General features: G+C 35.5%; 1 protein-coding gene across 10 annotated transcripts in view; it reads right to left on the bottom strand.

Moving 5' to 3' along the window:
• The window catches only part of Slc4a10 (solute carrier family 4 member 10), a 261,097-nt gene that overhangs the window by 51,288 nt on the left and 192,075 nt on the right, over positions 1-17,734 (bottom strand). For all 10 annotated transcript variants that reach the window (XM_034496614.2, XM_034496622.2, XM_034496618.2 and 7 more), the window contains 5 exons: positions 17,491-17,637; positions 11,990-12,090; positions 8,737-8,911; positions 8,040-8,173; positions 7,404-7,649 (listed from right to left, as the gene is read on the bottom strand). In XM_034496614.2, the coding sequence (XP_034352505.1) occupies positions 7,404-7,649; positions 8,040-8,173; positions 8,737-8,911; positions 11,990-12,090; positions 17,491-17,637 (803 nt within the window). The remainder of the gene's footprint in view (positions 1-7,403; positions 7,650-8,039; positions 8,174-8,736; positions 8,912-11,989; positions 12,091-17,490; positions 17,638-17,734) is intronic.

The raw sequence follows: 17,734 nt of genomic DNA, 5'->3' as shown, positions 1-17,734 counted from the left end.
ACACATTTATTTTTATTTAAATAGTATTCCAATTTAGAATAAATAAAGCCATACCACGGAATATTTTAAATAAAAATGTTTTTTCTCCTTCATGCACACACACACTTTCCACTTGATGTTTTCTACATGCTAACTAATAAATGTAAACTGTATAAGCAGGGCACCTTGTATTACCAAGAAAGGCATTTACAAATAGGAAAATATGCTGAGTTCACCAAATTTGGCCAGCTCAATAAATATCTTACAAGTGTCTTGTTCAGAGCAATTAGCATGTTAATTTCCATGGTTAAAAATTTTTTTCTTTCACTAACACAAGTTATTAGAAAAGCTTCTAACGATGACTAATGCTGCAGAGTAAGTAGCTGTGACGCTTCTAGCATCCAGAAATAGTGAGTGAATGAACAGTGCGTTGCATGGTACATGAACCAAAACAATTCGTGAACATTTCACAACACAAATGGCAGATACCTTGATTAAAAGCATCAAATCATGTCCACAGCATCAATAGTGGCATTATATTAGTTCTGTATGGAACCCGAGGCAATGTTTTTAATAGGAAAGACAAAGCTGAATGTTACAGAAAGATCACAACATCAATTAGAAAAAGCACTACATCAGAAAATGAGCTCTACCCCACTGTGCCTTGTTAGATATTGGTAAATTATAAATTGTTAACTTATTTCTAAAGCAAATATTATCTGCTTCAAAAAGTTGAGTAACCATAAAATTATAGAAAAACAAAAATTCAGAGGAACTTTAGAAAGTTTGTGGAGGCTTTTCTAGACTATAACTTCTCTGATTTGATGTTAGCTGGATTCTAGGTCAGGATATCAGCTTTTAGAAGCAGAAAATGCATTGTCTCAATATCAGTGTTAGGGTATTTTAATGTAAACTGAAACACCATTAAATTTCACTTTAAATACTTTGGAATACATTCTTAAATTTAGGTCAGCTCAGAAACAAAGAGAAATTGGGTCAGTACTTCATAGTCTGTAAACTCTCTAAGAATAGTTATTCAATCTCACCAAAATCTGGTTTATAACATGTGGCTATTTGGTTCATTTTTTAGGAGAGAATTCTCTTTTAAATGTTGAGTAATGATATAATTTTATGCCTTCTCACTGTCCTTGAAAAGAAACTATGGAAGATAATTTTATTTAGGGCATATGAATTGAACTATAGTTCCAGCAGAGTATAAGAGCTGACAGTGTACACAAAGAATAAATTGTTGACACACACTGTTAAGAAGATGCATTGGCATCTACAGAGCTCCCAGCGTTTCAGGAGGTAAACAGATGAAGATACATCAACTCTGTTCCTGAAACTTTTGTAGCTTACTAGAGGGACAGTAAGACTGAAACAGATCAATAATGAACTGTTTTTAATAGTAGTGTTCTGTTAATAGCACCTAGCATTAGAATAAGTTAGGTCAATACATGATCGAATACTAAACCCCAACTTCTTCAAAGGATAGAACAAAATAGATTAAAGGCCTAAATATTTTAGAACCTAAACCCATGAAAGTTGTGTTAGGAAGCAGAGAAGAGCTTTAGGACATCAGAATGAGTGAGGGGTTAGGGAGCATGACTCTAAAGCACAGAAAATAATAGCAAAATTAGGAAACCACAAGGCTTTGGCAAACCTCAGGAAACAGTAGAGGGAAGAAACAGCCAGCAGGACAGGACAAGTCATTTGAAAATCATATTCCTAACGAGGTATTAATAACCAAAATATAGTAATGATAAAATAATCCAACTTAGAAGTAGATGACAACTCTAAACTGTTTTTCCCGACCGCTCTGAGGAAGATATACAAATGTCTTCCAGCCAGTGTATGAACAAAATGCTCTGCGGAACAGGCAGGCACACATAAATTCAAACTAGGATGAGAAGTCACCTGACTATAGACAGCATGAGTATCATCAAAAGGATAAAAATGCTGGTCACAATGTGTAGAAAAAGGAACCCTCATATGATGGGAATGTAAATTAATACAATTATTATGGAAAAGCAAATGGAATTATCTCAAAGATTTAAAATCAGAACCATCATATGATCCATCAATAATGGTTTCATATGCAAAGAAAATAAAATTCTTCTGTCAAAGGCACAGCTGCATGCTCATGTTTATTGTATAGCTAGTCTTGAGAGGCATGGAGCAAAACCAATTTAAGTGCATAGCCACCGTATGAGCGTGGATGGTCACTGGGTTAAGTAAAAGAAGACAGGAACAAAAAGGAAACCAGAACATGATTTTAGTCATATGTGGGATTAAAACTGTTAATCTCATACAGGCTGAAAGCAGAATGTTGGTTACCAAAGTCTGAGGAAAAGAGAAGATCAGGGGATAGAGAAAAGCTTCATGAATAGTCATTAACCATTGTTATATAGGAGCAAGAAGTCACGCTGCTCTGCTGTGCAATGGAGTGACTGGAGATGATAATAACATACTGTTCTTTTTCAAAAAGCTAGAAATATCTGTTTGAATGTTTCCACCATAAAGAAACAGTAATGCGGAGTAGATAATTTTACACAGATCCGAACACTATACAATGTAGATATGTATTCAAACATTAAAAAGTATGTGTGTGAGTTTTAAAAAGAATTTAGTTCAAAATCAAGAACAGAATGGTAAGTGCTTAACAAGAATCAATAGTTAATATTTTAAATTGTTATTTTATTTGTGTATATAAGTATTTTGGCTGCATATATCTATCTACCTGCACTACGTGCATCCCTGGTGCTCATGGGAGTCAGAAGCAGATATTGAATCCCTTGGAATGGGAGATATATTTTTGGTTGTGAGCCATGTGGATGGTAGAAGAACAAGTGCTTTTAACCACTGAGCCAACTCTCCAATGACAGATGACTCATTTATTGATCGCTCATATGTTGATAAATATTTTATGGAATGTCTTCATATGTAATTGTTTCATTATAAGATGACACACAATACACGATTTAGAGGGAAAAAAATCTTATGCCAAAATTACATAACAGCTTTTAAAAGTAGCACTAATTAGATTCAGTGCATTGTTAAAAGTGAAGGACATGAAATTGGGAAAAGGAGGTGTTGGGGAGGCCTGGGGGAATTGTATGAGATAAAGTAGACTTTATATGAAAAGATATTTATATGACATATGTCAAGTTCTTTGCAGACATAGTGGCAGCAAAAGGGTACTCAACTGTCCTGGCCTTACCACTATAGAAATCAGTATAGTGGAGGTATACAGGGACTATTCAACCAAGCACATAAAAATAGAACAAAAATTATGTTGTTATTAATTCTTGATAGATACATTCAGTGCTACATAGAAAAAAGTGGTCATAAAAGTCAGAATACAGTTTTCTTAACCCTGTCTCATTCTTTATTTTTTGACTAGTGAGTTCTAATTAGTGAACAAACTATGAAACCTTTTTTTAAATCTTCTTCCTGTATTTCTAGTCAACATCTAGAGTTCTGTGGTAGACTGATGTCCTACTTCACCAACTTCCTCCAGAAGATTCCTTCACCAGTCAATATCCTGACTAAATTTTCAATCACAACTGATTTTTTGATCTCTATATATTAATTATATAGGTATATATATATAATTATATGTATTCATTTCATGTTAAGATTCTTATAGTATGTCAATTTATTCAAAAATTGTAGATTCAATTATTTTTTAAAAAATTGAATACTACGTTTCTGTTACTAGACTTTAAAAAATAAAATATCCAAGGCAGGCTAACTATAAACCCTGGCAGCTACTTAGGGGAGAAGTGGGGTCAGCCATGCCATTGAAGCAAGCAGAGAAGGCATAGAGGTCAGGCATGCGATGAGCAAGCAGTCACATGGCAGGGTGGACAGATTCGGAGAAAGAATAAGGAAGTTCAAAGTACCAGGGAAAGCATTCTTGGAACAGAGATACAAATAAAAGAAAAAGTTAAGTTATTAAGAGTAATTCAATAAAGCAGGCAGTCTTACAGAGCAATATTATCTTTAAAAATAATCAGACCATAAAATAAAATAATCTTCAGAGAAATAATGAAGCTAGAAAGGCAGATAACTGGAAAAAAAAAAAAGAAAACACATGTTATCTTACAAAGGAGCTGGTTTCAGGTCCAATCATTCACAAAAGGTTTGAACTCTAGTTTCAGGGCATCCAACACCATTTTATGGGGACCTAAGCACCGTTCAGTCTCTCTCTCTCTCTCTCTCTCTCTCCCCCCCCTCTCTCTCTTATATACAGAGAGAGAGGGGGAGGAGAGAGAGGGAGAGAGGGGGAGAGAGAGAGAGAGAGAGAGAGAGAGAGAGAGAGAGAGAGAGAGAGAGAGGAGAGGGAGGGAGGGAGGGAGGGAGAGAGAGAGAGAGAGAGAGAGAGAGAGAGAGAGAGAGAGACTTGAAATGGGATAACAATTATTTTGAATATGTTTAGTTGACCAAAGTGCATCAAGTCCATGACTTGATGATTTCTATAGCTTTGTGATAGGACTATGGAGAAGAAAATTGTATTTAAGTTTTAAACCTTAAAAGAGACTCAAACCTTGTTGAGAAACTAAGAGAAAGGACATTGAGTATAATACTAATTAGAAGCATTTATTCAAAACAAATCATGACCTTTTGTTATGTAAAGGAGCATAAAACAAGTATTTGAATGGACAAAAATGAGACAGTCGATAAAGGCAAGAGAAAAAAGTATCGGTCATCACTTAGTAGTCAGAACTCTCCTTTAGAACCTTGGGAAGTATTTTTTTAAATTTAACTTTAATCTACACATATATGAGAAATTCCAGTAACAGATCCTGAATTTTGCTTTAACTCATATATTTACAAAGAATAATGCATACTTTTTTAAATTAGTTTTTTAGGTTAGTATACAAAGTAATTGATTCAACTATGGAATTTTCATAATATGTGTCATACACTCTACACTCTCCTCATGTAGTCCCCCTGCCCCCAGCTGGCACCCTCGGGCTAAGAAAGGGACTCCCTTCCTTCCCCTTTTTCTTTCTCCTTTCTTGTCACATCTATGCTTTTTTTTTTTAACTTTCTTTTATTAGTCATCTGAAAACCTTATTATTATGTACTGAAGAAACGTTTCATCTGACACAAGCAGAACATTTTATTTTTGCCATTCCTTAAAAATCGATGCAACCAGGGAAAATGATTCCCTCAAACTCATTACTTATTGCTAATGTGACAAATTCAGTTTGATCATCTGCTGTAGAATATACTCAAAATGAAATAGATTATCTTGGCACTAGCTCTTGGCATAATAAAAGATAAGTGTGTATTTTGAAGTGTAAGGTCTACATATTACTGCATTGTGAGGTTAGGATGCTGAAAAGCTAGGAAAAATTTGCTGCTATTTTTATTTAAATCAAGGCTCACAGAGTTAACCAAATAGGGGTTACAGAGACTGCATAGGTCTGCAGAGGGTGTATAGGTCCGAGCACAGACTGATTCTTTTCCCTCACGACTTACCATTCTCGCGGGCTCGGTGTCCTCAGTGCATTATCCGTAGTCCCACAGAGTTCCAAGGCTCATTCCATCCCCTTAGACACCCGACTGGCCTAGGTTTACACTCTCCATTCATTTGCCACCGTCTAGTTTCTCAACTTTTGGCTAAATGGCTTTTTATTCTAACACCTCTCAATCTAATACTGTGTCTTAAGGTAATAGCAATCTTTTGAAAAGCCCACTCCTTCATTTTGTTGGATCTCCTTCTCTGCAGAGCCTTATACACCCTTACCTCTGGCCTTCTACAGCTGTCAGCACATTTGAATCAACTTTTATGCCTGAAATAGTCTTCATTACTCTAACTTTAAACTAGCTACATTATCCAGGGCTCAATCCTTACTTCTTAAGACTTTTCTCTCTTCAATGTCCAAAGCACACATGGCAGGAGAGAAAAAACTCCTTCAGGTTTTCCTTTCATTGCCACACATGCATCGTAGTATATGTAACCCAATCAATCATCAGTAAATTTTGTTTGTTTGTTTTTAGTTTCTTTTTTGTTTTTTATTTTAATTTTTATTGGATATTTTATTTACATTTCAGATGCCATCCCCTTTCTCCATTTCCCCTCCCTAGAAGCCCCCTATCCCATCCCCCCTCCTCCTTTTTGCTTTTATATACCATTTTAATTATATGCAAGTATTAAGGTCGGTTCTAGGTTGAGGAACTAGCAATACAATCGATGCAGCTAGGCAAGGAACAAGTAAGACGATAAACACAAGTGGTCAAAGAACAAGCAAGGCAATAAACAAAGTCCTGCGATCACTATTTCTAAGGGCTTATCAGGATGACTAAAATATCTGATCCAACTTTCCTGTCCTTAGCATGTGACTGTGTAACCTATGATTCTGATCAAATTACTGTTACTATCTGACTCTTCCTGATTGTCTGTGACATGCACCTATTTCCTCAATGCATTTATATTACCAATATCTATTTTATTTGGGGGAAGCTATTTTGCATATAAATCTTGAGTCTTCTTGTTTCCAAAATACAGGCACTTTATTTTAAGCTTTCTCCAAAATCAAAGAAAATGTTAAATACCAAGAACTACATTGTCTTAAAAATGCATCATTCTCTCACATTTTAAGAGTTACAACACTATACTATTATTATGTAATTTTGACATTGAATTTCAGGCAGTAAAGAAATATTTAAAATATTTGAGTTATATCTAAGGGATGTTGGAAGCTGGAACAAAAGTTACAAGCACCCGCTAAGGAGTGCATCCCTTCAAACATTTGTTCTGTGAAACTGCACACATAACTGGAACAAAGACTGCAAAATTAAATGACCATACCAACTAATGACCACATATATGCTCTACAGGTGCAGTGCCTGATTTCTAGTTTACCAAAATTAGAAAGATCCAACGCCTTCAGTCTTGAACTGCAAAATCTTCTTCAGCAACTAATACTTAAATATTTTTTACCACAAACCTCCAAAAGCAAAATTAGACTTAAGTTTTGCTAGTTTTCATCTGTTTTTAACCACAATTTCGAACATCAAGTAAATACAATTTAAACTCTTTAAGAGTTTCTTTTACTTAGTTTCTTTAAATCTGAACTTAAAAAGCATAGTAAAATGATACCATTTGGAAAACAGAACCAATCTGTATTTATATTGACTTGGTTAATTATGTGTTTATTTTATGAAACACTTGACAAACAGCTCTTTAGAAGGATGTTTTTGGCAGGGATAATGTGGTGAGAACACAAGAATCTGATGTGGGGCTGACTAGATGACTTAAAATTCTATTCGGCTCTAAAAGACCAGGATGTAGGCCATGGGTCAATTCAAGGCCCACTCTCTGATGAGTGAGGTTTTCATATTTCTTAAACAATAGCAATATTTGTGAAAAGAGGAGCCTGGAAGCCAGGAGCGGAAATCAGACTACTTACGAGTATTGTGTCAGCAGTTCCAAATCATTGTGCATATTGATTGGATAGGCTTCACTGAGCTCAAACAGCTTCTCCAGGGCTTCATAGATAAAGATGATGCAAATGAGAGAAGCAAAAGCTTCTTCAGTAAACCGGGTGATATAGCAGACAAGGGAACTTGCATCGGTGGCCACAAGTATGATGCATAGTGTTGCAGTCCAGAGCCCAATGCTGGCCCGTAAGGACAAGTACGACAGCCCATATTCTCTAGGAGAAATAGGAGAGTGTGGGAAGAAGGTCATTTGACAGGTTGATACCATTTAAACAAGAGGAAACAAGCCTAAATCAGGAAGTGAAAGTAAGCAACTTCATATCCCTTGGCTCTCTGAGTTCTGTAGAGAAAATCTAAGGGGACAAACTAATGGGGGTTTCCTCAGCGCTTAAAAATGAATCTTGGTTAGTATAAATATTACATGCACAGTATGTGGACAGATATTTTAACTTTTCCTGTATTCCCATAGAGACTAAAAATGACAAACTGGATGAATTCACTTGTCCCTGAAGACCTCCAACAGTGATGATGTTGGATGAAGGAAAAAAAAAAAAAAAAGCACAGCAATGAACAGGCATACAGTAGCTAAGAGTCTCAATACTTACTTGCAAAACTTAAACAAGATCTTTTCAAACACCAAAACAGGTCCTGTACTGCCTAATATGGTCAGAGGCTGTCCACCGAAAAGAGAATAGGCAATCCCGGTCATAGATGCTCCAAAGAGTGATTCGATCGCGCTCTGAAAAAAAAAATATGAATGGATCCATTACCGCAGATGCACAGGCAGCAGTTGTAACAGGTATAAACATTTCAGATATGTTGGTTCACCTGTCTATCCTCCACTGTGTTATCCCTAGAAACCTGAACAGAATATGGGAACAAGGCTGAGAAAATGGCCAGTGGGGGTGGGGCATCAAAAATTTGCTAACAGTAACTGGGAAGTATAATCTATACCTTCCTCCATTTTTTACTGCTTTACAAATATTTGAATATTTTCAGAATGAGTGTCTGAACAGAAGCATGACTCAGATTTTTAAAAAATGGACTCCACCTAAAACTGACCTAGAATTGTATATCAAGGGGCATGGCATCGGGCCATAGCCTTGCACAACACTCAAAATAAATATTTACAAGACATTCTGTTCTGAGATAACCAGCTCCACTAGCCATCCATGAAATTCATAGAAAGTTAATCTTCTGGACCACGAATCAAATCTCTCCAGAAATCCATAATCCAGTGCTCACTAACATAACAACAAATAAGAAGTCAGATTAAAGTTCAAAGAAAAGAATAATACATACTATGCGACCTTCAGTTGCTTCTCCCAACAGTCCTCCAAATGTGATGACAGGAGACATGCATGCACAGTAGAGAAACAGGAACGATGCTAGGCACTGCAGGCTGACAGCATCCCTGAAGTCACTCCAGAAGAATGGAGCCTTTCTTTTGATATCTAATATAAGTCCCCCAAAAATCCTAAGACATGGGGTGGGGGGGACACAAGAGTGAAACCCAAAGATAAAAAGCTTGTCAGTTAGGAGGTTCACTTGCCCTGCTGCCTGGTCACAGTAACATTTTCCATCAGCAGAGATGAGACCCACATTAGACTACCACGGTTCATTATGATGACCTATGGAAGCAGCTTCGCATTACTACACTACCCAAAGTATTGTTCCTAAAATCAGGCTTTCTCAAGCATTCACCAGGGATCCATCAATCAAATTTCAAATAATGAGAGATTCCAATCTCTGTGTCATTCCTTTATTAACAAAGGGCCTTCACTGTCAATCTTGGAAGTATTTTTGTTGTTTTTTAATATTTTGCATTTAATCAAGCATAGCCGAAAAAGGAGAGACAGAGAGACAACTGATCTTTGTGATGATACCCTTAAACATCACCCTAATGAAAAATAAAACTGTGCTTAATCATACCTCCAGTCACCTAGCCTCTCTACCAATAAAAAGGACCCTGTGAGAAGATAACTAAATGAACATGTGGATAACAACATTCAATAGAGACAGATAGACTCTGAGGTTGTTTTTAGTTTCAGGAAACTAAAGAGGTAACCTAATATAATCAAACTAGATAAATGTTATTTTGATCCACTACTGCTGACACATATTTCAACTCCTATTACATGATAATGATAACTTTTTCTGAAAATAATCCACTTACTCCAAATATGACAAAAGGAAACACCCTGAACTCTTCAGAGGGCTTTGTATTTGGGTCAGGAGTTTTCGATTGTAAATTGATGCTTAAGATCTGAGCATTAATGTTCTTTATCATGTTAGGAATGAAAACACTAATAAGTAGGTTTTCTCGTTATTTGAATATTTGATGACAGCATTCAGATTTAACATTTGATATTGAAAGTTCATTTCATTCTATGGAATAAAGACGTGATCTTAGTGAGACTACAATATGGCTCCTGCAGGAATGTTGATGGTTAAAAAATATTTTAACGCTGGACAGGGTGGCACATGCCGATAAGCCCAGCGCTCCAGGGGCAGGAGGCAGGATGTCAGTTTGAGGCCAATCTGAAATATACAGCAAGACCATGTCTCAAAAAAGTGATAAATCAAAAACTGTAAAGTTTCCAAATGCAAATGCTATGTTCAATATTCTTGGATCATAAAAATTAAACTTTTGTTATTTTGTGAAAAGTGTTCATTTTTAGTGTTATCTCGAAATGATTCTTTTCTTGTGAATCAAGTTCTATTTGACTGTGAAATTATGCTCAGAATAACTACTTTTTTTTCATCTATTTATTTTCTGTGTGTGTGTGTTTGTGGGGCTTGTCAGAGGACAATTTGAGAGAGTCAGTGCTCTCCTTCTGCCATGTGGGCTCTAGGGATAACTCATGTGACCAAGCTTGGCACTGAGCCATCTCACTAGCCCTTAATTCTGTTGATTGGATAGAGACATACTAGTTGTATATTAGTAACTAATGGTATATGAATGTAAAATCACTGTTTGTCTAGTGATCTCTTCAAGTAGAAATGATTGAGAAGAAATTTCCGAGACAATGGGACATTTGAAACTCAGAGATACTTCCAGAGAACACGTGGGATGCACACATATACAAACCTCCCATAAGGTCTTTCTAACTGCGTTTGGCAAAACATATGTGTGTAAATGCTGTATAGTTTCTATTTCTGAATAATATGTTACCTTGTCAAAGTCACAGTTCAAAGTTGATTCATTCCACTAAGCTAAGCATTTGTTTATGATTTATATCCTATTTCTAAAAACAATTTGAGATAGTTATAAACTATTAATTAGTAATTAATATTTATAGTTTTGATAGCATTTCATTAGCCCGCTGCTGTGTAATTAATCACTTATTCAAGCATACATCAGTTTGAATAGTTGTTAGATAGCTGTGTTGTAAATGTGCTTTTATCGGGAAAGATCTAAATCCGGAAGTGGGAGTTCATTACAGAAGAACAGTGCAAGAGCAGCCCGGATGTACACCAGCAATTCCAGGAGAGCAGATGAGTAATGGAAACTTCAAGTCATGTCAGCCACAGAGTCTGTGGAAGAACTCTGGAGAAGCGAAGATACCGGATATTGGTGACCTGGGAGGATTTAGGAAGCAGTAAGGAAAAGTGAACTCGAAAAAAAATCTAAGCTATGTGGCACGTTACACCTGAGAGGAAAAGAAAAAGTATATCCATCAAAAATAAAAAAAAGACAGTATTTGAAAGTATGAAAGCAAACGGAAGGAGTATAAAGTTTCCAGGAAGGGAAAAGGGAGACACCTGACCACTTAAAAATCAGTATGAAGCCAAGGAAGACGCTTAAAGGACATTTCTTCAGAGACAAACAGCAGTAAAGGGAAACACAGGAGAATCGAAATGCAGGGTTGTCAGGAACTGGGAAGTCAGCAGTGGGCACACTGCAAGCAGTACAGAAAATGGCCCAAGGGAGGGCCACCAATCGTACAAAGGCTTGGCAATTGTCTTTAATTATAGGGAGGCTGTCCACACAAGCTCCCTGAAGAGACATCCACCCAAGGGTTCTGATTTTCTCCTCACACATTGCTTGCAGAAAGACAAGCTGTCAAAAACCCATAAAAAAACATTTTATGAAATAAATTGAAGCTTTCATCTCTTCAAAGGTGTATGATTAGAAAAATAAATCATATAGCTCTTTCAAATCACAGGCATAGTAATAAAAAATACCATTATATACACCATACTAGCATTTAATGAGGTAAGGTCTACAGAACTTAATTCTTGGTATTTGGTTTTATTTCCATCTTGAACTTAAAGCTTTCAACAAGCTGTTTTGGATGCATCAACTGACAGTTATCTAAGACTCTGTGAATGTATTTTATGCCTCATAAAATGAAAGACTAGAATAAGATAGAATGGTGTGGCCACTGTTCTGTTTTAACAGTAGTGACAATCATTACTCACTTCAGAGAAATCAAATTAATTGGCATTTCACTCTCAAAAAGTAGATATTAAAAGTATAAAAAATTAGATCTTGAAACAATTTCTGACAAATAAGACAGCATTTAAGCCCCCCAACATGGCTGCCACTAACCTCCCAGTTCGCTCGAGTTCAGGTCCGCTGTGTCCTCCGTGTGGTTCAGCTTCGCCATGAGCTGCTGTTCCATTTGGTACAGCAGGAATCTTCCTCTTCTCCTGCAGAGAATTTTTGTTGGTGTATATTTGTTGCAATGCTGGGGATTAATTACAAAAACGACATTTTCCCGTTTTATATATGTGAGTTCAGACACACCAGAAGAAGGCATCAGGTCCCATTACAGATGGTTGTGAGCCACCATGTGGTTGCTGGGAACTGAACTCAGGACCTCTGGAAGAGGAGTCAGTGTTATTAACCACTGAGCCATCTCTCCAGCCCGACATTGTGTTTGTTTGTTTGTTTGTTTGTTTGTTTTGACATATGTAGAATGGTTAAGAGCACAGATTCTATGCTTAGTGACTGCTTAACCTTTGGAAATGCATCCAATCTTCTAAGGCTCTCATTCTTGCCTTATCACTGGGGATGACAACAGTACCTATTTTATAGTGTGGATGAACTAGATGCGTAATGGACATTCTTTTAAATCTTATCAGTCAAACCTAACAGTCTTGGGGGGCCCTAATTTGTGCCATACATTGATATAAATGCTATAGATACAAAGGTAAACAGAAAATATCAGTGTTCTTGGGCTGGAATATACACAGCTCACTAGAAAGGTGCTTGTCTGTTGTGTCCAAGGCCTAAATTCAATTTCTATCAGAAAAGAAAGAGGAGAAAATATATTCTCTACCATTTCACTATTTTTGAACATCATTCCCTCTATTTCTCCAGAGCACGTCTTCCTAGAAAGGGACAATTTATGCTCCAGTCTTCATGCCTCACGAACACAATACTATTACAAAAGGAAGTCTCTGCTTGAACCAATGGAAAATTAACTGAGGTTTGTGTATCATTTTCCTCAGATTTATTCCACTTACTTTTGCTAGTGACAGACATATCTGAGAGAAAATTAAATCATAAAGTCCTCCCTAAATCCCTTCTTTAGTCATCTTATATTTTATCAATGTATTTAAAAGTATTTAAAAGAATGAAACTTGTACTCGATTGTCATTCCAAACTAGAATTAGAATAAATATGAAGCACAGATTGATAAAATAGTTTATCTTATGTGCAATAGGACACTTAGAGAGACTGATACATGTTTCACACATGATGAAATGATTTTGTATTAAGCATGATATAGAAAAGTTCATGAGTTAGCATTTCTACAATTCCTACAGGTATATGGAAATATGAACTAGAGTAAGGATTAAAAATAAGACAGAAGATTTATTTCAACTGATGAAGGGCTTATTTTCACAGTAAATATAAAATAAGAGTAAATATAAAAGATTTAAGAGTGGCCATCATTACTTCCTTCCAATTACCTAGGGAAACAAGTCATAGCTCTCAGAAAACACGTGATAATATATGGTCTTTTGTGGAAATAATTCCCTTTGGATAATTTAAATTTTGCTTTATACATTTAAAAAGTTGCATGTTGATAAAATAGATGATAAATTATTAAGATATTAACCATTCTAAAACATATGTTTATTCAAGTAGAAAAGCATTGAAAAATTTAATGCTCATAATATCAATAAACATTCTAAAGAAATAGAATCTATTTTAAGTTCTGAAACAAACACATGTATTTGGAATGTTTTTATATGTAGAATACCCTTAAAGTAGACCAGTAGATACATAAGAATTGTAGAGCATATATTCTCATAGAAAATACAGAAAAAATAAATTTAAATATTTAATTCCACAGTAGATTAGAAAAAATGAGATTATGGAAAAGAAGAAAAATCTCCCCAGAGCACAAGGTATCTGAGAACTGGATGGGGAGGAAGGAGCAGCAATTATGAACTGAGTTTTTAAACAGGCTTTGTAGAAAGCACCATGGGGGAAAACGTGATGGAGGTGAGAGAATAAGGCATGCTAAATAACGTGAGGATGTCAAGGAAGCCAGTGCCAAGTCTTAAGGAGCAGAATGGTTGGAAGATTTGAACGACACCAGGACAAAGGAAAGTAGAAGAACTAGATGAACAGAAAAGGGGGATGTGATGTAGAGGCTTAAGCAGCTACTGGCTTTCTCTCCATCAAATGAGAAATGTTTACAAAGGCTTGAGGGTAGGAATAATATAACAGAACTTGGAATTAGTTTGACTATAAGGTTGAAAAGAGATTCTAGGGCATTGAATGAAACAACAAGTTAAGGACCTATTTCAGAACCCCAGGGGAAAGGTGGTGGAAAGTTGAATCAGGGTGGTCACAGTGAGAAATAGTATAATTACGGATACAGACAGAAGGCAAAGCCATCAGAATTCTCTGGAAGAATACGCATAAGGTATAAAATTTGAAATAATGGATTGTTGGGTCCAACCAATTACAAGAATATATTTAACTGTTAACTAAGATAGGAAGATTCAAAAATAATAGATTTTGGGAAAACTCAGAGATTCTTATATACTCCTAGAAATATATGTTGCTTAACTTAAAGTTATAATTATAAGAAAAGAGATATAAAGAAATGAAACTATATTCAATTTGGCTTAAACCATCAAATACTCAAGTAGACACAGAATAGGCAGATGAATAATGAGTTCAGTTTAGAAAATAAATTTGGAAAAAAGTTTAGCATTCTAAGATTGGATGATATTACCAAGAACATGAGCATAGATAGAGGGACATATGGATAGAGAGAACATGGTGATGGTCTAAGTGTTAGTCTTAACAAAAAAAAAATCAGAGAGAAGAAGAAGACTGGAAAACTGACCTATGAGACTGTAGAAACACCATGAGTCTGTGGTGTTTAGGAACTAAGCAAAGAGAATACACTCAGGATAAGGGCATTATCAATTCTATCAAATGTTGCCATCCATGTGTGAGTTGGAATATAGACAAATAAGTTGCCACAGTTTTTATCCTTGTGGATGGCACTGGTGGCAATAATTGGTTTATTGAAGTAAAGGGTGATGCCAACTGATAGAGGTATTTATAGAGAGGTGTAGGAAAGGTAGTGGAGGTATATATCACAGAGAAGTCCTTTATAACATTCTATTACACACGAAAGCAAAAATGTGTAACTGACTGACAATAGCAATGATATCAAAGCAGTTACTTTGTAAAATTTTATGGCAACCATATTTTATTACAGTGACAACACAGGAGGAAGGACCGATGCAATGATGAGAGAGAGTGTTTTCGCAGAGCAAAATCCTTGAGTAGATGCATAGAGCTGGGATCTGGTGCAAAACTGGAAAGCTTACGTTCATCACAAGCGATGTAGGAAAGACTGGTCTCAAATTTTTCATGAAACTGAGAAACAGTAAACATGTAGCAGCAAGGGTCACAGAGCGTATGCTGAAATGTTGAGAGACAGCAAGGGTGAGAAAAAAAAAAAAAAAAAAACGGCTGGACTTGGGAAGGATGTGATGGTCAATACGGAGCCTTAAGGGTTCACTTGAGCCATGTGGTCATTAAGTGATGGGAAGCTAGTCAATAAAACCACAGGCTTCCCTTCTGCTTTGGCAATGACAGTGTGCCAAACAGCAAAAAGTAGGATTCTTATAGAGCTATGGTTGTGACAGTCAAGCAACATACATGAAAATAGCAAAGATGAGAAAGGAACATGTAAGACAGTGTCTGCAGTGACTGACATGAGAGCACACAGGAGAAATTCAGGCACATTGCTTGAGATGACAGGTTGGGTTTTTTGTCTAAAAGGAAAATATATTAAAAATGCTGCCATCTGCACATTTCAGAAGAATAAGAATAAAACCCACAAAATTTGATGAGGGTAACATTATTTTCTTTAAATGAGTGTGAATTCAAGGTGATTAATATATGCTAATTCATAAACATAGCTCATATTATCTAGTATTTAAATATAGCATCGAGTTTAAAAATATTAATATTATAATGAAGTTTAGAGCATATCTAAATTCATTCTCATTGTATAATATCTTGCTATCTAATATAATAGCATTTATCTAAGTATCCATACAAATTTAATTAAAATAAAAAATAAATTTGTTAATTGCAGTAGCCATAACAGTAACTTGGTGATTAGAGACCATAACTATAGAATGCTTTCTTTACTGGACAATTTCTGTTGAACCATTCTGAAACAAAGCATCAATTCAGACAAATACTCATTGGCAAAACCTAGATAATATAATTCCTAATTCAGTGTTCTTTGTATTACCATTTCCTAATACCTGGAATGTGCTAATTCTTATTTTCTCTGAAAAAAATAAAAAATACAGATTTCATTCACCTTGCCTCAAAAACCAGAATATGTTAAAAAATTATTTAACATTTGAAGATTAATTGATGGTACAGCGAATTACAAACTTTTACTCTCAACATCTTAATATTTTCACTACATTTATCCAAATGCCATTAATAAAAGGCTTATTCACATTATTTAGAAAGCATCACATTGGCATTTCTAATATCATTAGTGCAGACATGTCTGAGTAGAGAAAGCCTTTACAATCACTCTCCATGCCACGGCTTTTGCTTTAGTAGTAAAGGAACTGAAGTTACATGGTTTCAGTTACACATCTACAAAATGGTAATTGTTAAGAGAGTAAATAGATTTTAAAAATGGTAAAATGACTTCAAAATAAAAACACAGACCTGAGATATTAATATTATACTTTTAAGCTGACAGAGGAGTTGGCATGACCATTTTTACATACCCATGGTTTATTAATATACTTGCCAGTTTGCCCACTTCTAACAGACCTGAAAATCTAAGGACAGGATTGGGTGGGTAGGCCCACTTCTCACTTTAGTCAGCACATCAGAGTGAGATAAGGCTGGATTTTGTGGGAACAAGGCCCAAAGACACTGACTGGAAGAATGTGGGAGAGAGATTTCAGAGGAAACACGAGGCAATATGAAGAGAGGGCTTTGCAGACATTTGGTCACCACTTTCAACAGTCATGCTCAAGATAAGAAAATGGCCTAAGCATTAACAATGAATGCTCTTTATTCTTTCTGTAATATAGGATAGGTAAAATACGCATTTGATTTTCATTTGCAGAATTTTTACAAAAATGTATATCATGCATAAAAGGATAAAAAAAATAAAAATCAGGATAAAAACTTCTCTTAGTTTTCACTGTGATTAGCAGTAATAGAGTTTTACAAAACATGATTAATCCTCCTTTGAGTTTTTTCAAATCCTTGTCAACTTTGAGAACAGTAAAAATAATGGGATTTATCTTAGGCCATATTTTATGCTGTTATAAAATTTAATATCTCTTGTGTTGGCACTGAAATATTTCCAGGCACATGAAACTTATTTAGTGGCTCATGATCAAAATGCCAAATTTCTCACTACATTAGATTGTATCAAGAACATTTTCCAAATTAATGTTTTAGTCTTATTGGAATAAATTAAATCATTTGATACTTTAGAGTACATTGCCTAATTTTAGGGACATGAATTTAAAGAAAAACAAACTGTTAGAATTGTGAAGAGTGTTTTCAAACATACCCACCTGGGAAGGGACATTTTTGGGAGGTTCTATTCTTATGCTTGGGTCCCATTCTCCAGGTGGAAGAACTGTAACCTGATCCAGAAACTCATCAATTCCTGACACCAAGTCATTGCGGTCTTTAGCTTTGTAAGCAACATCATGAAACACCTACAGAAAAAAAAAGCAGTGGTGACTTTTAATAAGCTATTAAAAAGATTGGTAGAGTTAATATAATAAAACCGGCCATCCTACCAAAAGTAATATA

The sequence above is a fragment of the Arvicanthis niloticus genome, chromosome 2, assembly GCF_011762505.2.
Source record: "Arvicanthis niloticus isolate mArvNil1 chromosome 2, mArvNil1.pat.X, whole genome shotgun sequence".
Lineage (NCBI taxonomy): Eukaryota > Metazoa > Chordata > Mammalia > Rodentia > Muridae > Arvicanthis > Arvicanthis niloticus.
The sequence above is the reverse complement of the archived record's forward strand: the minus strand, read 5'-3'. Positions and strand labels throughout refer to the sequence as shown.